The 27,793-nt window shown below is 51.3% G+C and overlaps 1 protein-coding gene across 1 annotated transcript in view; it reads right to left on the bottom strand.

Moving 5' to 3' along the window:
- The window catches only part of Rab6b (RAB6B, member RAS oncogene family), a 66,712-nt gene that overhangs the window by 12,044 nt on the left and 26,875 nt on the right, over positions 1-27,793 (bottom strand). The window contains exons 2-7 of the mRNA XM_032910349.1: positions 27,330-27,388; positions 10,279-10,332; positions 9,986-10,091; positions 8,705-8,816; positions 7,362-7,455; positions 3,625-3,691 (exon numbers count right to left, since the gene is read on the bottom strand). Of these exons, the coding sequence (XP_032766240.1) occupies positions 3,625-3,691; positions 7,362-7,455; positions 8,705-8,816; positions 9,986-10,091; positions 10,279-10,332; positions 27,330-27,388 (492 nt within the window). The remainder of the gene's footprint in view (positions 1-3,624; positions 3,692-7,361; positions 7,456-8,704; positions 8,817-9,985; positions 10,092-10,278; positions 10,333-27,329; positions 27,389-27,793) is intronic.

Below are 27,793 nucleotides of genomic sequence, written 5' to 3'. Positions count from 1 at the left end.
ACACCTGAGAAGCTCCTCCCAATCTCAGGTAAAAACTAAAGAAAATGAACCTTTCTCCTGGCTGGGCCTCATCAAGGAGGGAGCAATCCTACTTAACCTCTCTAAAACCTTCAACCTTAACAGCTGCTTTCTCTGTGCTGCTCTGGGTCGCACTCCTCTGATCAAAGTTCCCTTGCCGGTCCACTCATGAGGCCAAAGGCTGGCCCTGCAACCAAAGGCTATCACTATACAAGATGTACCCTTTTCCAGAGTTCTCCGGACACTCAGTTCCCTTTCTGCTACCCTGGATCTTGCTCCCTTTGCAATATTACTAACACATCTTTGGTGTTTGCCTGGGCACCCGCAGGGAGATTCTTCTGGTACAACAGCTGTGTATCAAAAAACTCGCCTCCTGGTAATCCTTCCTCTCTCTGTATCCTGATGACACTGGTACTGGACCAATACTTTACGGAAAGGCTCAAACCACCAGGAGTCCTTTCCTACCAGCTCTTCCCAATCTTGGACACCCTTTGCCCAGACAGATTACAGTATTGGCAGGTACTGCTGCTGGCCCTGACAATAGCAACTCTTAACTGCAGGTGCCGGGGGATACAAAGGAGGCAGAGGTCAGAGGGTGTCTGACTGTCTCCAAAAGGCCAGCAACAACTTGATGGCATCATTGGCCACCCCTCCAGTGTCAGATCACTTCGGTGGCCCAGGTGGCCAGGAAAAACTGAAGAGCATTGGTCCTCCTCACAGCAGACGAGGGAGGCACCTGTGTGTCCATGGGAGAAGAATGTTGTTATGTCAGCAAATCTGGCCCAGTGGGGGCCAACACTGAGTTACCTCACACACTGTCTGAAGAGCTCTGCCAAGACAGCCAGGGCACGTCTCCTTTTCATTCTTTCTGGCAGACTTCACTCTGCACATGGCTGGCCCCGTTCATAGGGGCCGGCGGTATCAATCTATTTTTTTTTCTCCTAACACCTCGCATCCTCTGCTTTCTCTGGGAAATGGATCCTTGAAGTTTCCCGAGTAACTGCCAACCAAATGCTTCGGCACAATACCTCCTGCTGACCTCGGGCACGACCTCTGAACTCTCTCCGCTGACCTCGGACCCACCGGCTCTGGACTCTCTCCGCTTTTCAGCATTAAGTAACCAGCTCTGAATCAGTGTCCTTCTACCCAAAGAGGTCGAGATGTTTGGTTAGAACCCACTTAACCCTGGCACAAGCTAACACATCATCTCTCCCTGTCTCTGTTTTTGGCTACGCACCGTGAGTTCGGGGGTTCAGCCCTTCTACCTTCTACATGCATAATTCCAGCTCCTAGCTCACACATCACCCTGTGCCTACAACCCATATAACCCCCTTGCTTTAGCCTGGGCACTGACCTCCAGGCATGACTCTCCAGATGGCTGACTCTCTGTAAACCTGCTTTTATACTTTTGTCTTCAGACACACCAGAAGAGGGCATCGGATCCCATTACAGATGGCTGTGAGCCACCATGTGGTTGCTGGGATTTGAACTCAGGACCTCTGGAAGCGCAGTCAGTGCTCTTAACCGCTGAGCCATCTCTCCAGCCCCCAGCCTTTATACTCTTGATTTGGTTTGAATTGCTTCATTCCGTCAGCGGAGAAACCTGTCAGTTACTGCCAACGTACTGCCATTATTTGGCACACGCAATCCTTGTTCCAGAAAGGAGGGCCCTGTGTTTGTGGGCACAGCAAAGGGCTGTGGCCCTATCTTTCTGTGGTCCCTTGGCCCAACTCTGTGGAGAAATCAAGCGCTGGGTGGTGGGTGAGGGGGAAGCTGTTAGGATGGCCCTGAGGAGGCTTCCTGTGTAGAGGTGAAGAGAGGAAGCTCTCTAAGGACCTGGAAGCAGAAAACAGGACTTCTGGGCACACAGAGCCCCTCACACCCCGCCACGCTCTGGGCCCACATAGCTCTCCCCGCCCTTCCCCCAACAGTCACACCAGTCCAGAGAGTAAAGCCACATTAGTACCATTCACGTATCATCACATAGTGGCCATTCCTGGTTGTCAACCTGACTACATCTGGAATGAACTACAGTCCAGCATTGGAGGGCTCACCTGATCTCGAGGCTGAGAGATCCAAGTTTCTGACCTGGATCTTGGCACGGAGATCTTGAGGCGTAGTGGCTAGGAATCCCAGGAGACTAAGGCAAGGAGATCTCTGGTTTGTCATCTGGGACAAAGCAAGTCCCAGATTTTCTCTCTTCTTCACCTGCCTGCCTTGTGGGACTGAGCCACTGCTAGATGCTTGGACTTCCATTCACTGCTGCTGCTGATCATAGTTGGGGAGTTGGACTACAGACTGTAAGTCATCCACCAATTCTCTTACTATACAGAGACTACCCATGAGTTCTGTGACTCTAGAGAACCCTGACTAAGACACATCACCAAGTGGTACTTCTGTGTGCTTGTTCCTTCTATTGATGCAATCCCAAGCATGACCCCTAGAGCACATCATGACAGCATCTGGGTTTGAACCATCAGTCAACAGAAGTGCCAGCTCGACACCGAGCTGAGGTGGTAGCTGCTTCCACGTGGCCCCTACTGGGCTGTCTAGAGTCCGTTCCAGGCTGCTCTAGTATGGGGCACCCCACAGCTAGGCAAACAGATCGCCCTGTGTGATCTGGCTACCTGCCCAGCGCTCTTCTCCCTAAAGCCGGGCGAGATGCTAGGTACACTAGGATGCCATGTTAATTGTCACTCTGAAGTGAGAGTCCATGGGACCTGACTGTTAATCCAGTATGGAGTCCCACCCGGGCCTCGGGGAGACGCTGAATGAATTGCCACTGTACATGCTAGTATGTTGGCTTTGCTTTGGAGTGGGCAGGATAAAGACAGGCTATCGGTCCCTCATGGTGGGTATAGGGTGCTTGCTCCTGCCTTCCCATTGCCCTGCTCTTCTTTTGACTCTGCAGGTGGGTTTTTGCTCAGGCAGGGCCATCTGATGGACTTCAAAGAAAGCCTGCTTGTGGGCAATACCCTCGCCCATCTCCAGTGCCTCCAATCTCAGCCTCACGGGGGCCCGCTCAGAGACAACGCTCCAGAACGGAGTAGGGCTAGATATGAAGGAAGTCTCCGTGTCAACGCTAATTCCCTGAGTTACATACAGTGCACCTCTGAGTAAACCAATCTACCTCTACGAACCTCAGAGTCAGCCTCTGGGCGTAAGCTCCGTTTTCAGTTCTACTGTGTGAGTGTTGGGCAAGCTTTTCCCACACAGCAGTGGGAGACGGTGGAAGCATTGACAGGGTGAAATCAAGGGCTCGATGCATGGAGGCCTCCTTGCCTTGGATCTCAGGAAACACACGTAGTTTTCACTACAAAGCAACACAGAGCCACTATTCCCCTCTGCTCCCCGACCCCTACTCACACACCACACGGCCCTTGCCTCTCCTCACGGTAGGAAAGAAGAGACAGCCTTGGTTAGAGAGGGTTGGGAGCTCAGAGAACATGGAGCCCATCTGGCTACTGGAAGAGGTGACCTGGCCATCTGTATCAGTCCAGGGAGGGCTGGGCTGGAGGCCAGGTGGTCTTCCTCTGCTCACCGAGCCAAGTGACTCACGGGCTTGGGAGCCATCTTGCTCACTCCCCTGATAAAGGAAAAGGATACTCCCTTCTTTGCTCTTCTCCTGGACGTTCTCCATGCCGGGCAGAGCTGATGCCACACGTCGAAAGAGCTGCAGGCAGGAGATGCAGGGTGAGGCCTGCCCACTCCCCCTCCTTCCCTCGCCTGGTCTCCCCCTGCCCTGCTCTCCTCCTGTGTACGGATCCTGAGGATTGATGGCCTGTCTGTCCACTGACTGCCCCGGAGTGCAGGCCTGTTCTAAGTCCTCTGCTGTTGTCAGAGTCCCTCACAATGCTGGTCCTGGAGCGGCTCAGGATGCAAATAGGAAGAGGGAGCAGGGGCTAGGAAGACAGTCTGTCACCAAAGTGTTTGCCACACAGCACGAGGACCCAACTTCAGCCCCCAGAATCTACATAAGAAGCTGGGGGGGGGGGTAGTCGCACACTTGCAATCCTAGTGACGGGGTGACAGAGACAGGTCCCCAAGGGCTCACTGGCTAGCTGAACTGGTACACTTAGGAAAAATCAAAGACCTTGTCTCAAAGTACCAGGCGGAAGACACCTGAGCAATGACACCAGAGGTTAACCTGTGACCGCCACAGGTGGAAACACATGCATGCCCACACACACCTGCACACAAGTACATGCCCCCCCCCACACATGACGTGCCTGCACACAAAGAAGAGCTGGGGCTCCTCCTAGAGGCAGGCTGGCCCACAGGCAGTCAGCAGGGGTTAAGAGAGTGACTGCAAGGGACCTGCCTCAGTGCAGAAACAATCTTGGCCACAGAGAGCAGGCCCGTCAGCAGGCTTCTGTCCATCACTCTGACATGGGGACGAGGTGTTGAAAACCAGTTTCTGGCCTCATGAAAGATAAATGACTCTCCCCAGGGACACCGAGGCAGCCAGATCCTGGGAGCCAGGGCCACAGCCACAGTGAGGAATATGAAAATTTGTGTGGATGTGGGGGTGTGTGTGTGCACTAAGTGTGGTGTGCATGATTTTGTTTGTAGAGTGGGTATAAGAGTTAAGTGTGTATCAGGGTGCGTGTGTGTGTGTGTGTGTGTGTGTGAGCATGAGTGAAGAGGTGTGTATAGGATGATGTCATACAGGTGAAGGCAGGTACAAGATAGAACGAGGTCTGTCATTGGATGAGAAGGAAGGATGGGCGGGAGAAAAGTTTTAGAGGAGGAGACTGGAGTGAGGGAGGGAGAAGCAGTGGAAAGAACATGGAGGCTGACGTTAAGATTCCACTCTGTATTTACAGGTTGTTATGAATGTTCTTAAGGGATGCATGTGTACCGGGCTTTGTATGTCTAGGTGGGCAATTATGTCTTATCAACTGGATCAGAGGTTACTGTGTTGTGTGTTCTTTGGTGGAAACCTGCCTTGGGAACTAGATAGGTAGAGAGAGTGTTGCCAGGATCAGAGAGAAGCCATCGTCAGTGTGATATGGGCTAGATCAAAGTGGGTGAGAAGCTTTTCTGACTGAGATGAAGATGTCTACCAGATACCTTGGGGCACGGCGGTGCCAGACCTAGGGTGGGGTAAAGACCCCATTTTATTTTTTTTATAATTTTACAGCAACAGTGTGTGTGTGTGAATGTGTGTGTTTGTATGTGTGTGTGTGTGTGTATTGTAAATGTCATGTTTCTGTGTGTATACAAGAAAATGAGTGTGGGAAGAGCAAGCACGTGCAGTGTGGGTCCACGTGTAAGTCTACCTAAGAGTTGCAGGCCTAAGAGTGTGCACGAGAACAGGAGACATCAGGGGGACCTAACTGGTGGATGCTGGCAGAGGTAACATCTTGAACGTAACAAGTACAGGTAGGAGCTGGGAGCACAGAAGATTCTGAGCTGGGCTGGATGTCTAGGTCTCTCCCAAGTTAATAAGTTAAAACCAAACTGCTGGCCAGGCAGTGGTGCTCTATACCTCTAATACCAGCACTTTGTGAGTTCGAGGTCAGCCTGGTCTAGAGAGTAAGTTCCAGGACAGCCAGGGCTACACAGAGAAATTCTATCACAAAACACCAAAAACCAAACTAACCAAATGAACAACAAAAACAAAGAATCAACTAAACAAAAACAACAACAACAAAACAAGAACAAAAAAATCCTTAACTCCCAGCAAAGCAGTGTAAGGAGGTGTTGCCTTCCGGAGCCCCCCCAACCCCCCGACTGGGACTAACGCCTTTACAGAGAAGCTGAGGGAGCCTTCAAGTTCCTTTAATGTGAGGACACAACTGGAAGGTGCCAAATACGAGGGAACAGAGTCCGAAAGACACCGAACCTCCCAGCACCTTCATCTTGGATTCCTCAGCCTTCGGAGCAGGGAGAAATGGTTTTCCGTTATCTCGGGGCTACACAGCCTGCAGTAATTTGTGATAGCAGCTCAAACTGGCCAGATTTAACTCCTGCTCGAACCCTTGCTCAGATTCTAGATCATTCCAGGACGGGGGGAAAGGACCAGTCTCTCCTTGGCCCAGCAGATTGTAGATGCCTCTGCTCTGTGGATGCCTGATACTGTCCACGGCTTCCACTTCCCATGATGTCATGGGACCCAAAGAGCAGCAGCCCCACCCCCCGTCTCTTTTCCTCCTCCCTAAGACACCATTAGGGGTGGCTAGGTTCACGTCTGATATGGAGGCCAAGAATGGAGCTGAGGGCCCTCCAATTGGGCACTGGGTTCCGGAAGCCGTGGGGTCTCCCTGATGTGGCCACAGGGCCCCTCCTACTTTGTCCCTTCTAGCTCCTTTGTCAACCTTAATTTCAGTACTGTCAACATGAAGCGAACCATCACCATCTCCCAAAAGCCAAGTGGTGTGGAGGTTTGCCTGGTGTTCCTGGGAAATCTAGGGCCACAGCAGATACTGCATCAGGCCACGCTCCCTTCTTACGGTTCCTTCCTGGGCTATGGGCACTCTGCTCCGATCGGTCCTGCCTATGATGTCCTTCCTCCTTGCCACCACCCTCCTCCTGCTCCGAGACACGGGTTCTTCACCTTGAGCCACGGACTCCTTTCACAGTCTGCCGAGGCCGGTGGGCTCATTTTCAGATGCAGTGAAGTTATAGGAGTCGTGAAGGAAACGGTTTGCTTCTGAATGAAACTTCCCATATATTTAAGGATCATACAATCTGAGCCATGTAGACATCCGTGTCTCCTTACGAACACTCTAAACAGGATTAGAGGTGGTCTACAAGGATGCAGCTAACACTGAGGCTGGCTGTGTTCGCACATCACGGAGGACGAGGGAGCAGTCACAGTACGCGTGGGACTTTCTGAAGCCCAGGTTGGCTGAGCTACTAAGCTCTGCCCACGAACTACTCTGGCTCTGTGGATCCTGGCCACACCTCATCTCACTCCTGTGATTCCCGACTGCAAAGGGAGCCTCTCTGCCCCACTTCTGAGTTACCCTCCGTGGCTCTGGGTTCTTGTCAAGTACAAGACATCAACCCAACATGTCAGTCAGATTCAACACCCTTGCATTTGCATCCGAAGTGAAGTGAGATGTTTCCTCATGTTGGACCTTCATTCGCAGACGCTGCTCCTGGGACCCACACCTGATGACAGCTGTGGACACTAGTGACTGACAGGATCTGCACGGCTCCCAAGCTAAGTGCCCATCCCCCTTGCCACCTGCTCTATCAGTGCTGGAAGCCAGCGCCCTCCCCCACTGCCCAGAACTCTACGTTTATGCACTGGTTGCCTGCCCCATCCTAGTCACCAGCCGCTGAGAGCAGGGAAGACCCCAGTGAGGACCCCAGCAAGGCAGGCGTGTCCTCACCTGCTTCACGTTGTAGCCGGTCTTCGCGCTGGTCTCGATGAACATGACGCTCAGTTCTTTGGCCCGCTGTTCCCCTTCCTCGATGGTTATCTGCCTGGAAATGAAGGGGAGAGGGAAATCAGGTGGCAGAGAGGCGACCCCTTGGCAGAAGCGGAGGACGCAGCCTGAGATAAAGGATTGTGTGGAAGACGGAAGGAGCCTGCCAGGCCAGTCAGTCAGCCTTGGGCAGCTTCCTGCCCAGGGGTCCCTGCCAGGGAGGTGCCTGCCAAAGTCTATCTAGTAAGCGGGTGGCATCTGGGCACAGAGGACCCCATGTGTTTTCTATATTTTCCCACAGCTTCCGAACTAGGGAGCAAGGCTATCCCCCACCTTCTAAGGCAGGGTCACATGTAGCCCAGGCTGGCCTTGCATTTGTGTTGTAAGGAAGAGTAACACTGAACTTCTGATCCTCCTGTGTGCACTTGCTTACAACAAGGGCGGTAGACATATGCCACCAAGCCTGGTTTTATGAGTGCTGGGGACGGAGCCCGGGGCTTCATGCTTGGAAAGGCGAATGCTCTACAGCTGAGCCACAGTACCCATGGCTTTCTCAGTAGTGGTTAGAACAGGATCTGCTGGACACATGCAGCCTTTACTGGAGTGAATCCTCAGGCCCTCTTTCCTAATACAAACACCAAAATTAAGAGTAGCTCACCTAGGCCCATACTGTTCTGCCGAGGAGACCGTTTTCCTCCCCTCTGGGCAGGGCACTAACTCAGACTGTTTCTCAAACAGTGGGGATGCTGCAAGATGCCACACGTGCTTTATTAGAAGCCGTGACACGTGGCTTTTCTATCCAAGTTAGCACAGGGTTGCAAGAGTGGACACGTGTGTAAAGGACACCTTAGTGGGTGGGGATTGGAGGACAGCTAGGGAGAAACCTTTTCCAAAAACACTCCACGCCTAGACACAGCCACAGACTAGGATGTACGGCCTGGGACGAGGTCTTTGCTCTGCTGACATTCTTCAGACACATACCTGAGAACCTGGGTTTCACACCTCACATGTCAATGCCAGGATTTCACAGCGACGGAAGCTGTGTCAGAGGCTACTTTGGGACCATGGCGGGAACATCTATGCAGACAGGCCCCTGCCCTGCCTTTGCTGAACTGAGGAAGACAAAGCTTTCAGAGACGAGAAGCTTGCAGAGTGTGGGGGCTAACCGGTGTGTCGGTGTCCCTGTGTGTGGAGACCAGCCTTGCTGCTCCAGTCATCTCAGACCTGGGCAGGAACAGCCACGGGGGTGGTGGGGTGGGAAGCAAGGTCCTGCTAGTCCCAGCACCTCCACTCGGGTGCGTGCCTACCTCTTATCAGCCAGATCCGTCTTGTTGCCCACAAGCATGATGATCACGTCACTGCCCCTCTCTGTCCTGACGTCATCAATCCATTTAGAAGTCTGCTGGAAGGAGTTGAGATCTGGAGGCAGAAAGAGGGGACAGGGTGGGAATGAGGGCCCTGGAGGGGTCAGGAGGCTAGCCCAAGTCCTGCCCTGTGATCCCGGAGCGCCTCTAGCACTGCTCAGCCGCCCTAGGGAGAGAAGTCAGCGTACCTCAACAGCTCACAACTTCTGCACAGAACAGCGGCTCTAGAGGCCACACAAGAATCAGAGCTGATTTGAGACTCACAGCAGAGGGAGCAATGGAAGGCCATGATGGGGCTGGCTGAGGGAATCGTGGAGAGATAAAGTTCCCCCTAGAGGCGCATAAATCCAGAAGCAAATCACCTGTGTTCAGTATCACCTCCCTCAGACACCCAAGCTCAGTACCTAGAGAAGGGGAGGTGGCTGCTCTCCCTAGCCTGTGACACAGGTCCTGTAGGACTCAGCTCCCTCCTCACTAGGAGCTGTAGGGAGTGCTCAGGGAGGAGGTGGACAGAAAGGCAAGGCAGAACTGAGCAGTGAGGCGTGCCCCCACCCCATGTGATCTCAGGGTCCTCACAGCACCCTCTGAGTAAAGCCTGGTGCTTCCCAGGCGTCTTCCTCTTTAACACAATTGCTCACCATGAATTAATTTCGTTGCTATAGCGACAAACGCATAACTGTAACTTTGCTACTGGTATGAATGGTAATGTAAATACCTGATATGTAGGATATCGGATATGGGACCCCCGTGAAAGAGTCATTTGACCATGAAAGAGTGTCAACCCCCAGGTTGGGAATCTTTGCTCTGGATGGTTTGGGGGTAGCTGGGCTCTACATAAGGCCTGTCCCCAACCTCTGGATCCCCACTGAGTCTGGGCCATCCTTTCAAAAACCATGTATACAAGAGGGGCTGCCTATAGAGATGCCTGGGGAGAGCTGGCACACACGTCAGCCAGGGTCAGGGAGGGCACAGAGAGGTAACCTTGGAACATCTGCCATTGCCCCCACCCCAGGAGGACTGTGGCCCGAGAATGACTGACTCTGCCTTATGCAGTCCTATCTGTCACGAGAGTTTGAAGGACAGTAATGAATCCACAATGGTCCAAGATAATGCCCTACCCCACACCAAGCGCATGTCTGTATACACATTCACACACACACAGGTCTGGTCAGAGTCACACTGGGGAACAAGAGCCCGCCTCTTCCAACACAGACCCCTACTTACTAGTGATGTCGTACACCACCACAGCCACCGTGGAGTCCCGGATGTAGCTGGGAATCAGGCTGCGGAACCTCTCTTGCCCAGCGGTGTCCCAGAGCTGCAGTCGAACCTACAGGGCCCGAACAGAGGCATCAGCAGAGTGGTAGAGGGAGTTGGAGGCCCAGACCCCACGATGCTGGCACTGCCAGCTCCATCCTGGTCTTGGCAGGGACTCCGGAGCGTGCCTAAGTGAGGTCTCTAGCAGACAAGCCCAACAACGCCCTCCTTGTCCTTCCGTTCCAAGACCAGGAACTCACCGTACGGTCTTCCAAGTACATGGTTTTTGACAAGAAGTCAATCCCGATGGTTGCCTGTTTAAAAAAAAAAAAAAAACAGCACAGAGAAGTCAACACAAAAAGGAATCACACCAAGGAGCCCAAAGGCCAGGGACCCCAGGAATGGCACAGACAGCTGAGGGGACACTCAAGCCAAATCCCTCCACTGAGGAAGGAGCCTGAGCAAATTAAGGGTGAGAGATCAGGTTTTCGTTTGTTTTCAGAGAAGGATGTTCTACACAGAGGGAGAGAAAATGCCTCAAGAAGGGGGAGAGAACATGGGGCACAGGAAGAAGGTCCTACCTGCCTCCAGCATCCCCTGAGCTCCCACAGACTCTGCCTTGGACTTAAGTTCGACATTGTCCTTGGGGAGGCAGGGTTGGGGGTGGAACTTGCCCCTGCATGGGAACAGAGAGCAGTGTGCCCTGCCTTGGGTGGGGTACTGTGGACCACCCATAATGCCTTAGTACAAAACCCAACGAGCTCTCATGCTGCCGAGCCAAGGGATGCCGTCCACACCCCTGTGCCACCTGGGGCCTCTTCTGTCCTGGTAGGCAACTCTGCCTCGCTGGTCCTTACCTGCACCCCATGTCTGCAAGCAGGAGCCAAGAAACTGTCAGTGTGAAATAGAGCAAACGCCACTAAGTAATAATGAAGCCCCAGACACAGCTAGACATCCAGGGCACGGCTCCAGCCGTGTGCTCCGCCCTGTGCCTAGAATCATCTTGTAATACAGAAAAGTTGGCAGGAACCTTTGCTCAGTGAAAGGGGCTCAGTAGAGAGCATCGTGTGTGGTGGGATCCCAACTCGATCAACTGAAGTAGACAGATGGGTTCATCTTTTCTCAGACACAGATGAAGAAAATCTGCCGCATGCTGGTATCTGAATGAACAACTGTACCACGGGCTCCGTCCGGTCGCTAGTATGTATCTTTTATTTTCTAAAATAAACTGTTAATATTTATGAACTCAGAAGGAAAAAAAAAATCTTTGAGAGAGCATGTGTCTTAGTTAGGGTTTTACTGCTATGAAGAGACATCATGACCAAAGCAAGTCTTATAAAGGACAATATCTAACTGGGGGCGGCTTACAGGTTCAGAGGTTCAGTCCATTATCATCAGGGTGGGAACATGGCAGCATCCAGGCAGGCGTGGTGTAGGCAGAGCTGAGAGTTCTACATCTTCATCTGAAGGCTCCTAGTGGAAGACTGGCTTCCAGGCAGCTAGGATGAGGGTTTTAAAACTCACACCCATGGTGACACACCTACTCCAACAGGGCCACACCTTCTATAGTGCCACTCCCAGGGCCAAGCACATACACACCGTTACACCATGCATGATGGCATGTTAGTACCAGCACTACTGAGGGAGAGAAAGGCCAACCTGAGCTCTATATTTAAAAAAAAAATCCTTGAAAGAAAAAGTTCAAAATGTTTCATCATGCGAAGAACTGCAGTGGACACAAAAGACACCAAGGGAAGACTTCAGTGCGAACACAGAGATCTCTGTCAACTCGGCTTAAAATCACCCCGGAGACACAGCTTTGGGCTGTCTGTGAGGGCATGTCCAGGGAAGCTTAGCTGAGCGGGGAGAGCCAACCTGAATTCGAGCAGTACCACACCATGGGCTGGGGTCCCAGACTGAACGAAAAGTACAAACTGAGAGCAGACACCTAGCACCTCTCCCCGCCCCCTCCCTTTCCCCTTCCCCTTTCTCTCCTTCCCCTTTCCTTCCCCTCCCTTTCTCCAAGTTTTTTTGTCCACTTGATATGAACTAGAGTCACCTGGGAAGAGGGACTCTCAACTTGTGCCGTCTGTCTAGACTGTCCTGTGGACATGTCTGTGGAGATATTTTCTTGATTAACGGCTGCTGTGGGAAGGCCTGCCCACCGTGGGTTATGTCACCGCTGGGCATGTGGTTCTAGATGCTATAAGAAAGCAGGCTGAGCAAGCCATGAGGAGCAAGTCAGTCAGCAGTGTTCCTCCACGGCCTCTGCTTTCTTTTGGCTTCCTGCCTGACTTCCCTCAGGGATGGAATGGGACGTACAAGTGTAAGCTGAATAAACCCTCCCCCACCAAGTTGGCCCTGGCTGGTGTTTTTATCAAAGCAACAAAAAGCAAACTAGAATCAATCCTCTCCTTCCAGACTGTGGTGATAGTGTAACCAGCAGTCTGGTGCCTCTTATCTTTACCATGACAATTGATCCTAAGCTCTTCTCAAACTGACCCAAAAGAAATCTGCCCTTCCTTCCTTAAATTGCTGCTTCCCGGGGATTTGGTCACGGTGATTCAAAAGGTGCCAAATGCCAGCTCACTCTTGAATGACTGCACAACTCCACAAAACAAGAGCTACACGCACACCGCAGACACACACACACACACACACACACACACACACACACACACACACACACACACACACACACCATTCCAGTTGTCAGTTGGGATTGCGGAGCTGGGGTGTGTCTCATGACTTTGCCAGTTTGTTCAGAGCTGGGAGAATCCGTGTTAAATCCTGGCATTACTAGCCCAGATATGCAGTGTCCTGCCTACCACAGCCATGAGAACTAAGTCTAAAACTGACAAGTGCTTGCAGACCAGGCCTCATTCCCAAGCGACCACACGTTTTCATTCATCAGTGAGTGGACTGACAACTCCGTGTCTATTCAGAACCTGAAGGAATGTGCCAAGCAGGCAGAAATGTCAACTTCTCTATGTGCCACAGGATCCTTGAAGGCACCATACTCCTTCTTTAGTGACCCCTGAACCAAGATCAGATGCCTGGGCTCAGGATCAGAGGCAGAGGGTGTCAGCATCCCTGGCTGCAGGGTGGCTAAGTTCCGATCAAAGGAGAGGAAGGTGATGACCATCTGGAATGAGTCCTTCCTGGGTTCGTCTCCCCTAAGCTGCCCCCTTCCCCACTGCTTGGAATGCAGACTGCTGGGGCGGGCAATAGTGGTTCATCCAGCCGAAGACCATAGGGCAGGAAGACCGTTCAAAGGAGCCTGACGCCCTGACCGTGAAGAGTTACCTCGGCAGCACTATTCGTTTGTGCGAGAGAAACTTCACTTTCTATTTTGTTCAAGCCACTTCCGTCAACATGGCGTAACTAACCTCGATCAACAGAGTGAAGGACCATGGAAAATCGTATTCCCTAAGGTCAGCAGCTGGGTGGTGACAGGGATGTTACTGATAATAACTGAAACGGCAGTAATCCTTTTCCCCGTGTTGTGTGCACATGTAAGACACTTTGCTGCCACGGAGCAGAGACAGGCCATTAGATAATATGACAAGGAATCGTGCCACTGGATCAAGCCGCAGCAATGCTCAACCCGGTGACTTACATCATCAACAACGCTCGCTGAGCCACAGACTGTATCTCTATTAAGCCTCATAACAATGGATGCCCGAAGAGATGGCAATGAACCAACGCTGAGAGGGACCAACTTCCTCTCCCAAAAACTGTCTCCCACCTCTATCTGTTCTGGTGAGAAGCTGGAGGATCAGAACACTGACAACTATATGAACAACGATGACCTTACCCACATGGTCTCGGGGAGGAACAAGGACTCCACTGGTCACTGGACTCTAGAGGTCACTTGAGTCTGCCAAACAATTTATTTACATTCTACCCATGCCCTGAAATTTTGAGTGAGGTGGACTTCAAAGGTAATGGAGAAAATGCAAAGCAACCCAGCAGTCGGGCTGGTCTGGTTCTGGGTGGCTATGTTTAGCTACATTTACAGTGAGGCTTGGGACAAAATGTGGAGAATTTTCAAGATGCGTGTGATGGTTTGTATATGCTTGGCCCAGGGAGGGGCACTGTTGGGAGTTGTGGGCTTTAATACCCTTGTCCTGGCTGCTTGGGGGCTAGAATTCTGCTAGCAGCCTTTAGAGGAAGATGTAGAACTCTCAGCTCCTCCTGCACCATGCTTGCCTGGATGCTGCAATGCTCTTGCCTTTATGATAATGGACTGAACCTCTGACCCTGTAAGGCAGCCCCAATTAAATGTTGTCCTTTATAAGACTTGCCTTGGTCCTGGTGTCTCTTCACAGCAGTAAAACCCTAAGACAACGTGGGATTTGGCCCTGAAAGGAAGGTGAAGGTGCTTAAGGCTGTGGATAAGAGAAGTGGGGTCAGGGCAGGCTACTGATCTTACGTCATCACTGTCATTAAGAAGATGCACACCTGCCACCGGGGCAACAGAGCAGGTGAGCTGAGACTCTGTCCCCATCCTAGGGTCTCCAGGGCAGAAAACAGAAGACTGATCAATTAAAATCCTTCCCTTCAAAAGGAGACTGTATTTTAAAGAGTCACCAGGGTGCTCTGACGGAAAGGGGCCACCTAAGGAGATGGTATTCTAGGTTCTGGTTCAGCTACTCAGGTACTCAGAAGCCGAGGCAGCCATAATCAAAGGGGTCCCCACTGCTGGCACTTTGTACTTATCTACCTGGTGCTATTTTTCAGGTGTGCAGAATGGAAATTATGGGGTCACGGAGACTTGCACCAAGATTTTTAAGGAAAACCTGTGTGTGAGAGACCAAGCAATGTGCCCCAGATTCTAAACATGGGGCAGAAGGCTCACTGTTTTCCCTGCTGGCTGCTGATCCTACTTTTGTGTAATTCTGAGCCCAGTCTTACTTTACAAGGGATCCCAGACTGTTCTGAGCACCAGTGGAGACTTTGACTTAGACTATTGGTCAGTGTTGAGACTGTGAGGACTTTTTGAAGTTGGAATAAACACGTCTTTAGCTTTTAAGACGGCCATAAGCCTTTGGCAACCAGGAGGGAACGTTATGGTTTGACTCTGAGTGTCTCTCACAGGCTTAGGTTTTGATTGTTCTGCAGCTGGTGGTATTACTTGGAGAGAGTTTGGAACCCTCATGAAGCAAGACCTAGCTGGCGGAAACAGGATACTCAGGGTGGGTGTTTGGTGGGTGTACCCCAGGTTATACCTGGTTTTTGCTTTCCCTGCTTCAGGGTCCACTGTGATTTGAGGAGCCTCCACCACAAGCTAGCACTGCTGCGAACCCTGCTGTACCTTCCCTGCCGTGAACTCTTCTGAAACCGTGAGCCAAAATAAATCTTTCTTCCTGTTAAGTTGTTTCTGTCAGGCAACTTAATCACAACAACACAGAAATCATAATTTACCAACCATGCATACTGTCTCACAGCTCCACACAGCACAGGCTGGTTATCACCTCTAGCTGTCTGTGCTAGCTGTCTGTGTCTGTCTGTCTGATTGGATAAGGCTATTCTGATTTACAGAAAAAAAAATCAAGAAACAACAAGGTACAAGAGACCACAAGCTGGTGAACAATAGCCGCATTGCAGTCTCTGGAGGAAGCAAGGAGAGCTGGGCATTTAAACTCCCTGCCCACAAAATAAAAACACGTAGGGATTCTTAGCTCATAGCTTGCTCATCATGGGCTTCAGATTCACCTGGGTAGAACATCAAGATTCCCGAGCCCACTCAGGTAGATATAAGCACAGGCTCTTAGTGTCAGAATTACAGACAAGTTCTCAGATCAGTGCTCAGTGAAGTGTGCAGACAAACTGCTCTGTGCTGTGATCCGGGTCTGAGAAGGCTGTGGTGTCCAGGGCCACAGACTGTTAACAAGGGGGGGACGGGGAAGAGAGGGGAGATGGAGATGACACCAGGGGATGAGTTGTTATGCACAGTGAAGAAAACAGGCTCGCTCAGAACCAAGGTCCACCACACAGGCTGGATAGCAGAGCTGGGCTCTGAATCCAGCTCTCTCTGATGTCTAAGTCTCTGCTTCAGGCTGTTGAGCTCCTCCTGTTCTACAAGTCCATTTCCAAAGCTGTCACCACGCCTTGAAGCTGTCACCGTGTTTCCCTGGAGTCAAATCCTATCTGGCTCCCTACTGTCAGAAAGCAGTAAGCATTGGCCATGAGAGCTCTGCAGAGCCCTCTTAAGAGAGAGTTTGTTTGCATTTTAGTAGACAAAAATAAAGTGAGCCCTCAAAGGAGGAAGGGAAAGGGCTTGAGAGACTTGGCTGGGTCTCCATGACCAGAACGTAGCTTTAGCTCCTGGGTACCATCTCCTTCCCAGACACCAGTCACAGCAGCTGGCCCCACACCACTGCCAGCTGGAGCCTGTCTCTCCCAAGAAGGCCAGATTTTCAGAGGTGGTCATGGTCTTCCCTGGGCGGCTTCTTTGTGGCAGATGGGATAAATAATTAACAGTCAAGCCACTCCACTTCACTCTTGAGTGCCTACTGTGTGTTGTAAAAAAAAAAAAAATCCCTGGTCCCTGTCTCTAAGGGGCTTCCGACTGGTGGAGGAGCCACACACACAGAAACTGTCACCCGCAGCAAATGGGAGAGCAAGAGTCAGTGTGGAAAAGCTGAGGCCCAGAGCAGCAGCCTTGCTTGCTTGGTGTCTTATGGGAACGTGGAGTGGATATGGAAGTCCTCAGGGCAAAGGGCCTTCCAGTAGGCAGAGGTCGGGGAATAGTGGAGATAGGAGATTTGGGAAGAAGCATTTCAGAGGAATGAGGGGGACTCTGGTTCTCATCATATGAGGTCATCTAACCCTCTTGATGGTTAATGCTATTAACTCTGAACCACTAGAACAAACAGGTGTTGAAGGCATCAGAAAGTGCTGGTAAGGTGCTGGGGAGATGGCTCAGTGGTTAAGAGCACTGACTGCTCTTCCAGAGGTCCAGAGTTCAAATCCCAGCAACGACATGGTGGCTCACAACTATCTGTAATGAGATTCGATGCCCTCCAGGGGCAGGGTAGGGGTGGGGCATGTGGATGATACTCAGGACAGGTCCACTTGGGGAATGTCAAGAGACATAGAAAGGCTGTATGCATGGCTGAGGCAAGGTCTTAACAACCAGAGTAGTTGGTATGTGTGGGAACATACACTCACTTGTCAGATGACAAACCAGAGGTTCAGACAAGACATGTGACTCTTCCAGGATGTCATAGTGAGTCAGCATGGAGACAAGGACCACCCTGCCCCTTCTCTGCTGCTAGGACACGAGCTTTGCATGAGGACATAAAGGTGGCCTTTGTGCGCTGAGGGATGGCTAAGTTTGCTGAGTCGATTAGTATATACTCTTGGGTCACTGCAACCAAAGTACTGGATAGAAACAAGCACTGAAGAACGGGACGACTTTCTTCTGGCTTGCAGTTCCCAAGAGTTCAGTCCACGGCTGTTTGGCCCCACCTGCTTGGGAAGGATACCTGGCAGCAGCAGAACGTGGCCAAAGCTGTTCACGTCACAGAGGTCCGGGAAGAGGGGAGTAACACAGGGAGCATGGGCTTCCAAGGCCCACCCCCAAAGATAGAGCCCCATCTCTTAAAAATGGCACAGCCTCTTAAAATAGTGCCACAGGCTGGGGAATCAGCACTCAATACATACGCCCATGGTGGATGTTTCAAATCCAAAAACAAAAAGTTAGACTGAGAAACCCCTAGATTAATACTGCACATCTCCATCTGTCTGCCTGTCTGTCCGTGTGTGTGTGTGTGTGTGTGTGTGTGTGTGTGTGTGTGTGTGTGTGTGTGTAATGGCATTCCCAGAGACAATTAGCTCATGAGAGCTCTGGCCTGACCAATGAAGCAATCCTTTGATGGGTTCATAAGAAGATGACGTTTTGGGGGACATAGTAAGGTATAAGAGATGGGGGCTAATTGGAGGAAGTAAGTCACTAATATGTCCTTACACAGACACTCTCTCTGCTTTTTGGGCACAATGATGTGAACTGCTTTGCTCTTTACTATGACTGACTAACATCTCTGAAATCACACGCCCAAATCGACACTTTCTACATTAGGGTGTTTCTGTTGGGTGATTGGTGATAACCTGTGGTAAAGCAGCTAAGACAGGATGACCCTTTGGAGCAGATTACAGGAAGGTAATTGCGACCACACTACACAAACTAGTGAAAACGGACAGTACATGACCATCACTCATGCTGCCCAAGTGGAGAGCCACAAAGCTAGATCCAGACTGGTGGTCATTCCCACAGGGCATGGGCCGGGATGACCAGAGCATGGCACGTGGAGCTCCGGGGGCTCCTGGGCTCTGTCTGAGAGCGTTGTTTAACTGCTATTCAGGCTCAGACCTGTGTCAACTCCGACGACGGAGGCCACAGACCTCAGATGTTTATCTACACAGTACAATATGGTGCCGGCAGGAAGCGAGGTGGGTAGGCAGGCATCACACTTTAGAGGTTGGTGAGTCAGAAGCACGGATCGCCATGTGAGGAGTCTCTGCGTCGCTGTTCACACTACTACCAGCCAGTCTCCCTGCCAAACCGCTTTGTGTACATGTCTGTAGGCTGGCCCCAGGTAACCCTAGACACTGGTGACTTTTCTGTTGCTGCAACAGAACACCTGACAGAAAGAACTGAAGGGAGGAAGGTTCTATTCTGATGGCTTAGGGGTGGTGGGACCAGCACATGGCGGGTAGCAGTGTGAGGCTGTTTTTACCCAGCCAGGCCATGAACGTAATCCACCACAGTGCTGCCTTCCCCACAGAGACTTCCTCCACTAGAACTTCCCCAAACATCCCTACCTGCTGGTGACCAAGCACACAAGCCTGTGGGTGAGGTGGGCTAGTTTGTGTGGTAGCAACATCTGATCATAACACAAACCCGAAAGCTTCTTGCAGTTACAAGAACCACACACGCACTTTCCTCCTGGCCACCAGGAACCTTGGGATCAAATGTTGAGCCCCGGGCGGTGTTTCTGCACATTTAACCCAGCGCCCCAGCTCCTGAAGCTAGTTTTTTCTCCTTTGCATCTGCAGTCTGGTCATGAAGGAAGCTCCTGCTTCGGGTGAACGTTGGAGGAAGGGGGACGCCAGTAACATGAACAAACAACTATTCAGTTAGGCCCGGGAATCCTTGGTCATTCTTCTTAACCAGCTTCCTCTCAAGGGTCAACACAGGTCACACAGGAGAGTTGTGTATTGGTGGATATGTGCTTGAGTGTGTGTGTGTGTGTGTGTGTGTGTGTGTGTGTGTGTGTGTATACATGATAATGGGAACACACTCAAGTTTACACTGTATTTGTACAAAGGCCTGAATGGGTACATTTGATTAGTATGAGTTAGGGGTAGGGGCACTCCTGCTCTGAAGGTAAAGCCAGAATTTCTGATATGCACATAGCCCCCATACTGCCCTGAGGCCAAGGTGATGAGGAACCCTCACAGGGTCTTTGGAAAGAGAGGACACTCAGGCTATGCCTATCAGGGGCACTCAGGGCAGGCTAGCGCTGGCCCCTGAGAGGCTGGCATGCCGTCAGCAGTGGGTCATGTGTCCAGTGGGCATCGGTGGGATTTTCTTTGCTGCTATTTGTATGTATGTATGTATGTATGTATGTATGTATGTATGTATGTATGTGTGTATTTATGTATGCATGCATGCATGCATGCATTTCTGTCTTGAGAAAGGATCTACTGTCTCCCCAGCTCCCAAGTTGGCCTTTAAATTGTTGCTGAGGATGGCTTTGAGCTTCTTACGCTCATATTTCTACCTCCCGAGTGCTGGGATCACAGGTTCCCGTACTGAAGAGCCAAGGTTTGATGCATACAGACTCCACCGATTGAACTGAGGAGTCTGATTAGCTTCCCTAGCCATCAACCCCCTCACCTCTCCAATGAAGACTCCAGAGCTCCCCGTAAGGACTGTTAGCCCAAATGAGTTAGGCTCTGTAAAGGCACTTCGTTCTGTTATATGCTACGCCGACAAAAATGGGCAACTGTTAACAAGGAACCAGTGGACCCAGGCTGTCCAGGCAAAGGAGCACAGCCAAGCCCCGGAGACTGCCCCCTGTCTGTCTGGTTATGCGGTATGGCCTCAGAGTCTGCCCAGGATTAATAGAAACAGGGAGCAAGTAAGTACTCTGGGGAGAGGGCTCCTCTTAAAGGCTCTGTTAGTCCTGCACTGGAGACGGAACTGCCACACTCCCCGCCCCCTGGGAACCTTTGCGGTCCTATACCAACATCCCAAGGGTCTGGCATTCCAGGGGCTTCAGCAAAGGCGGAGCTCCAGGAAGGTGGAGCTGAGAAGACGCCCCTCCTCCACTGTGCCAAGGAGCCATGGCCAAGGCAGCTTCTCTGTGCTTTGTTTTGTCTTATGAGGTATGAAACAAATCATTTCTGATGGTAGCTGCCGCACCGGGGAGGAGATATCAAGAAACACTAACAACAGGCATGTGCTCGGGGAGTCCCGTCAGTCTAGAAGCCCCATGATCCCCTCACACAGCTGTGCCTACTCTGCCTGTGTTTCGTGATGCCTCCTCTGAAGGAGTCTATCTGTGGTCGTCTATCGTGATACGTGGCCCCGAACCTGGCAATGCTAATTTATTCCTTTGCGCTGCCTGTGAAAAATGGCAGCCACTTGATTTTACACATGCAAAGAATATTAACAAGCACGATTTCCTCCCACCGTTTATCTTCCTCGGAGTGCGGTGTTAAACAGTATCAACAGGGGTTTCAGCGGTGGTGCGCTCCACGCATCCCCAGTCTGCACAGAACTTCCACAGCACACCGGAGCAAGACGACGTCCCTGTGGCACTTGTCGAAATCTTCCTAGCCCTCTGCATTTATTACGAAATATAAATCCGCATCCGCGCTCTGACAGGATACAACAATAAAGTCTACAGAGGAAACCCGCATGGCAATCTGCATAAACCCACGCCCGCATTTACTTCTTCTGGGGAGGAGAATGAAAAGGCAAGAATGTGTGTCTTCTTTTCGCCTTGGCCAGGCCTGAGCCCAGGGCTGGAGAGAAGCATCCTTAACCGGCAGAGAGCAGCTGGGCGCGATGAGCCCTTGACAATGACTCCGCTGTTCTCTCCGTGCAGCCAACCAGAGGACCAAAGTCTCTGGGGAAAGTTATGCAAATTCACATGCAAATGAGGCTGGTAAACTTAAAGATTCTGCCCTGAAAGTGGCGGCGTTGGAGGGAGGGTCTCACAGCCTCTGGGAAACACATAGGGCCAGGTCACTGCCAGCCAGTGCCAGCTGCTCAGTTAGTGCCCTGGAGGAGTGATGCTGGCCTCCAAGGTCACAGGGCAAGCACCTGGCTTTTCAACTTCACAATCTGTCCGGTGGTTACTTTCCTCCCTATGAAGAATGGCCGTTCAATTTGTGATTGTGTGTGTGTGTGTGTGTGTGTGTGTGTGTGTGTGTGTGTGTGTTTTGCAGGCATGTACCTGTGTATAAGTTATTGATTCTGTTCTTCTGTTCCCCAGAATACTAAGACAGAAACACCTTGCTCCCTGATCCCTGGGTGGTCACGGTGCTCATATCATGAGAAATATCACTGCTGTCAACCAAGTCCTTGCCCAATCACCCTCCCCTCCAGTAGGGGCTGAGCCTGTGAAAAACAGTGTTAGTGATGTGGTCCCTTGGGTGTGTGGTCCAGACAAGCCAGGGATTGATGGCTGCTGGAGCGGGCAGGAGGGCCACCTGGAGAAAAGAGTGGGGCCACGGGGAGATGAGGAGGATTCGATCCAGCCACAGTGGAAAGAGGAATGAGTGCATGCGGAAGCAGTATTCAGGTATCCGGGAAAGACTGAGGTGTAGGGATCCAGCGTTGTGTGTGCGGATGCTGCATCAATGTGTGCATGCCGGTGTGTACATGTGCCTGAGTGAGTGTATGTGTGTGAGAGAGTGTATATGTGTGTACATGTGTGCGTATCTGCATGTGAGTGTTTGTGTGTATATATGTGTATTGAAGCACAGCTTGTCAGGTACGAGGCCAGGTACTGCACTGTCAGGGAGAAGTCTCTGCGGCCACAGCAAGAGCACACAGTCAGAAAAAGGCAGGAAGGAAACAGAAATAAAATCCGAGGCTTCAGGCACCATGTGAGGTGACTAAGAGCTTCTCCCAGAGTATAGATGCAAGCTGCATTCACTTCAAGGGCCCCCGAGGAGAATCCATACCTATCCACCCACCACATCTACTCAGATCTCATGAAGAGTGAGGCCAGATGGAAATCTTGAAGCCCTCTAACAAAGCGGATCGAAGCTGCCAAAGGCAAAGAGAATGCCCAGACCCTCATCCTCCAAAAGAACAGGGCTCTCCTGTATTTGTTTCACCCTCAGGCCTCCAGGAAGGTGAGGACAGAGTACCTTCCTATTGTTTGAAGCTACACAATTTGTGGTAATTTGTTACTGCAGCCCCAGGAATGAGTGTGGGAAGCCTTAGGGCAGAACAGACTGCCGTGGCTTGAGGATCAGCTGCAGGCAAGAGATCTCAGGAGATCTGAGCCTGCAAGGAAGACCAGAGCTTCCTAGGAGCCCCGCCCAGAGTCTGAAACACTCCTCATCTCACAAGTGTCCTCTGAGAGCACGTGGGCCTCTCCCCGAGGCAGCCCATTAGATCTGTGGAGTTCTAACTAGTATCACGGTGTGAATTACAGGAGGGGCCATGGGCTCCCAGCACTAAGCCCTCATCACTTTCAGTTTTGTAAGATGCTAAGGCCTGAGCTGCCAGCTTTGCAGACGGGAAAGAGAGCCTGAAAGAGGTCGCACTAGGCATTGATTTCCCAACCTCAGCCAGAGGGTGGACTAGAGGACCATACCTCCTATTATCAGGGCTCCTTCACACAGAGGACCCTCCCAGGGCCCACGAGGGTTTCCTGGGTGTGTGTAGATATGGGTGGGGGAGGGCACATCAAAAGCCAATTCTTATTACAAGGTATGTCCAGATTTTTTTCCCTAGGTAGAATTTGAAGGTAACCTCTTGTAAGCATTTCTTCTAGGCTCTGCCCAACAGTTACCTAGCAACAGCCAGGTATGAGCCTGGCTTGCTATAAAAAGACTGCCCCCCACCCCCACCCTGGCCTCTCTCCCTCCCCTTTTCTGTCCTCTCCCCCTATCTCTCTCTCTCCCCATACATTCCCTGCTTTCTCTCTCCTCTCTTTGTCCTCTCTCTCAGCCTCCAACCCCTCTCCTCACCTCCTTCTCATGCCCCTAATAAACTTATTTTATACTACAACCGTTGTATGACTGGTTCCTTGGTGAGGATGCCCCAACATGGGCCGACTAAGGTACCCCTTTCCTCCGCATTATGCTACCACATTTCAAAACATATTACTTCTTAGTTGGGTTTTACATGAAGGAATCAAAACAGATACAATTCCCTCTGGTGGAGACAGTTTGTATGGTATGATTAAGCAGGGCCGTGAGAGACTACATAGTACATGTGTTAGTGGAGAATTGTGTGTGTGTGTGTGTGTGTGTGTGTGTGTGTGTGTGTGTGTGTGTGTGTAACTGCCAGGAGGAAGAAGATGTGCTCCTCAGAGGTCCCCAGGGCTGTCAAAGTGGCAGCTCAGAGGGCCCACAAACAGAACCTTCTGAGAGGTTCAGGTGAGGACCCCTAGCCTACCGTCCTCAGGTCCTCATGGTGGCCCTTTGGGGCCTCCTGCATGCTCAGCTCCTCACCAAGGTGGAACTGAGGGAAGGCCAGGTTTCAGGTAGGCCGCTTTCTTCTGCTGCCTCTCGGCAGAGCACGGACTACGGCGCATGTCAGGATGAGTGGACGAGAGGAGAGGTCTGGGTACGGAGGCATGAGGAGAAAAGAGGGAAGCTGCCTGAATGGCTCTAGGCTCTGCCATGCTGTACCGCTGTTGGAACAGACAGGATACTGGTGGGAGGGTGACAGGCACGGCCACTGTGCAGTGGGACAGCCTGGGAGGAAACACATTTCATCTCCTAGGGTCATCCATTTCCCATACATCTCTGCTGCTATGCTCAGAAAAAGAAGAGAAACAGTCTGTCCTCCTTCATCTCTAGAGGATTTAAGACGAGCAATCATGCGCCTGTGTGTGTGTGTGTGTGTGTGTGTGTGTGTCTGTCTGTCTGTCTGTCTTTGTGTGTGTATATGTGTATGTCTTTGTGTGTGTGTCTGTCTGTCTTTGTGTGTGTGTATATGTGTATGTCTTTGTGTGTGTGTGTATGTCTGTGTGTATGTGTATGTTTTGTGTGTATGTGTCTGTGTATATCTTTGTGTGTATGCCTTCGTGTATGTCTCTGTGTGTAGGTGTGTGTGTCTTTGTGTGTGTATGTCTGTGTGTATGTGTATGTTTTGTGTGTATGTGTCTGTGTGTGTCTGTCTATTTGTGTGTGTGTGTGTATGTCTTTGTGTGTATGTGTATGTTTTGTGTGTATGTGTCTGTGTATATCTTTGTGTGTATGCCTTCGTGTATGTCTCTGTGTGTAGGTGTGTGTGTCTTTGTGTGTATCTCTCTGTGTGTCTTTGTGTGTCTGTGTGTGTGTGTGTGTGTGTGTGTAAGTGAGAGAAGTGGAGCCCAGCCTCTCAGTCTAATTACTGCTCTACAGGGCTTAAGGAAAGGATTTCCACTCGAGGTTGTGAGAAAAAAAACAAGTCAGACAATTCTACCACGCATGAGGAGAGCAGTGTCTGTTCTGTAATCTCCCTTGACTCACCATGACAGTGGACCAGTGATGGCACCAGTCAACTGAGGCAAGCAGCCATTACTGTGCCTGTAGGCACCTGTGACACCATCTGTGGCCAGGCCGTCTGCAGTGATGGCTCCGAGAAGATCCAGGACTTGGCACATCCCAAAACACAGGCGAGAACCAGAAGGGCAGAGGAGTAGCCCTAGATTTGAGGGGCCCAACTAGCCTTCAGGACCATATGCTCTAGCCAAAGGATCATGGGAGCTGATAGAAGGGGCATGGCCTCTGTACTCAGGGCAAACGTTTGCCTGTTGGGCCCTACCCTGGTGCCTCCCTCCCCCCTCACTGAGCCTTTTAGCCTGCTATAGCAAGAAGTTGTTTACACCCTTGGCAGCTGCTCTGAGCCCCTGATTTGGGGCTGGGATTTTCCATGGCGCCCTTCCTCCCCACCGAGTCTTCCAGCTTGTTGTTAAGAAGTTGTTTATGCTCCTGATTGGGCCCGGAACTTTCCACCACACAGACCTTTCCTGTTTTCCTGGTTGGGGATTTTCACCTGCCTTGTTGTTTTCCATGGCTTTTGCCTCGAAAGGAGATCTCAGTAAAGCCCTGGTGGCACTCTCTGAAAACGGGTGACCCATGTACGTGTTTTCTTTCAATCCCGCAGACCGACGCCCGATACTCGCACACTGGCGGTGCAGGCGCCGACATTTGCCCCAGCTTCAGGCAGTGGAAGAAATTTCAGAGCAGAGAGAGCAGAGCCGGGACAGTGACAGGAGCTGAGGCTCAGCCGTGTCAGCGCCACCACACAGACAGCAGCAAGGAAAGTCTGACTTGAGTGACAAGTGTCAGGCAATGAGGGTGACAGTGGGGAGAAAGGGAGGTAAAATTTCCAAGGTAACCTGTCCACTGCTGCAAAGAGTCTCAATGTGGTGCCATTGAAAAACAGGAAGAAGATCACTAAATATATATAAAACCAAGCAGTGGCCATGTGTGGTACAGGCAGAAAGGTCCAGAGATCAAGGTCATTCTGAGCTACCCAGAAGATTCAAGGCCAGCTGGAGCCACATAAGTCTCTGTTTCGAAAGGGAAAGGGGAGTCTACCAATAAAAACGTGAGTGTGTGCACACACAGAGCAAACACTCATTCACACATGTGTGCACACACAAAGCACAACGGAAGACATTAGGAGGGAGTCCGTTAGGGATGACACCTCTGCTCCACAGTCAGACCGAAGTGATGCAAAGTCTTAGCTTGTGGGAGGACACACAGTATGACCAGCATCCATGTCCCAAAGCCATAAGCATCCTCTGACGCACCCAGAGTCTCTTGTCCTTCCCCGCAGGCAATCCTTCTGGAGTCCACGTGATACAGGATTTCAGTCCACCCATGGCAGAGTGGAATAGGAACTTGAGGGAAACGGAAAAGGGGGAGTTTCCCTCAGAGGGCATCTGAGACAAGGACGGCTGCACCAGGGCACTGGCAGACTGACAAGCAAAGGTAGAACCACGGTGAGCTCCTCCACACCCAGCGGTGGGGAGCGGCATCTTGGAATAGCTGCCCCAGAGACTCTATAAATACTTGTCCTTGAGAATGTGTTGACAAAGGGATTCTCCGTTCAAACAGTCCCTGCATCTCCTTTCAGCAGACTGAAGGCCTGGGCTGAGGGAAGAGCCCTGGGAAGCAGTGCTCAGCGAGAGCAGTCCCCCTGTCTAAACAAGCCAGCTCTGCTTGAAACCACACACTCCCTTTTCCAAGTAATAGCTACTGCCATGTCTGGGGGCTATTATCCCACAGGACCCACGGCCTAGAGAAATGAATTAGAGAACTGTCTATTTCCAAAGGTGGGGATGGGGACAACAGTACTTTTTTAAAATATAAGGATCGTTGAAATGCCTAAGTGTTAACAACTCTGGCAAAATGCTTCAGTTGTGAGGAGATTCACTTGGATACCGCCCCCTCCACCACCACTGATACCAAACAGATATGTCTCTGCCCCTCACGAGTTTGGTTTGGGGTCAGTCACCTACGGTTCTGTGGCTGAGTCCAGGCCACCATTCCCAAACCAGGATCCACAGAGGTCTTTATGCCCAGTCTCCTGACCACCCAGGGCTGGGTCAACTAACCACGCACGCCTCTCTGTGGCAGCGTGTACTTCAGCCCAGGGAATGTGAGCACATATATGCACGGGTGTGTGAAAGTCGGTGCGTGGTCTGGGTTACATGTATGTAAAGTCCAGTCAGTACGACTGCCACTCCCGAGGTGCACGCTCTCCAACTGCTCTTGTGTTTCACCTTGCCCTCTTCTGCTTGCCCCACAACATAACCAAATGTTGTGATGGTTCCAACCTGCCTTTCCAAAAGATCCCCTCTCTCATTTTGTTATTTCTCCCTAAAAAAAATTTTTTTAAAAAAAAGTTTCCTTTTCAAAATCTAGATTCTGAGCTCATTTCCTGCCTAGGCCCAGTACTCAGGGAAGGCATTCTTTCAAAGCAGTAAGAGGCCTCAGAAATCTGGACTGGCCCCTCTCTGAGCTCAAGGACCCCTGGAGGCGGCTGGCAGGGGTCTCCAGACAGGGTCCACAGGCAGGGGAGGAGGGGGTGGAGTGTGGGAAGTGGGGATCTCACCTGGTAGGTGTTGTCGAAGCTGTCGTACATGAACCTCGTGATGAGAGACGTCTTCCCGACTGAAGGCAGAAAGGAGAGAGAGAGAGAGAGGTTCAGCTGTAAGATGAGCCTACAGCCAGGGTCTTCTAAACGCACGCACCCGAAAGCCTGGCTCATAAGAACCATAGGAAGGGGAGAAGCAGACCCCAGGTAAAAGACCCCAAGTCAAGGTGCTGAAGTGAGCTCCAGGGGGCACACTCGTCAGACACTAGGCTGCCAACGGAGGAGGAAGCCTACCCTTTCTCCATTCTTACCACCCAAGTCCAGGTCTGCCTTGACCCCAGGCACCGGGTGACGTGAGATCCCAATGGAATGCTCTTCTCAGGGCTGCCTGTGCTCCCCTGGACATGCCCTCGGACAATAAGCTCAAGGGAGGCTTTCTAAGGTTCCCATTTATCAACTTAAACATTGGTGAGGAAGGGGCG

This window comes from Rattus rattus, chromosome 8 (assembly GCF_011064425.1).
Source record: "Rattus rattus isolate New Zealand chromosome 8, Rrattus_CSIRO_v1, whole genome shotgun sequence".
Classification (NCBI taxonomy): Eukaryota; Metazoa; Chordata; class Mammalia; order Rodentia; family Muridae; genus Rattus; species Rattus rattus.
The sequence above is the reverse complement of the archived record's forward strand: the minus strand, read 5'-3'. Positions and strand labels throughout refer to the sequence as shown.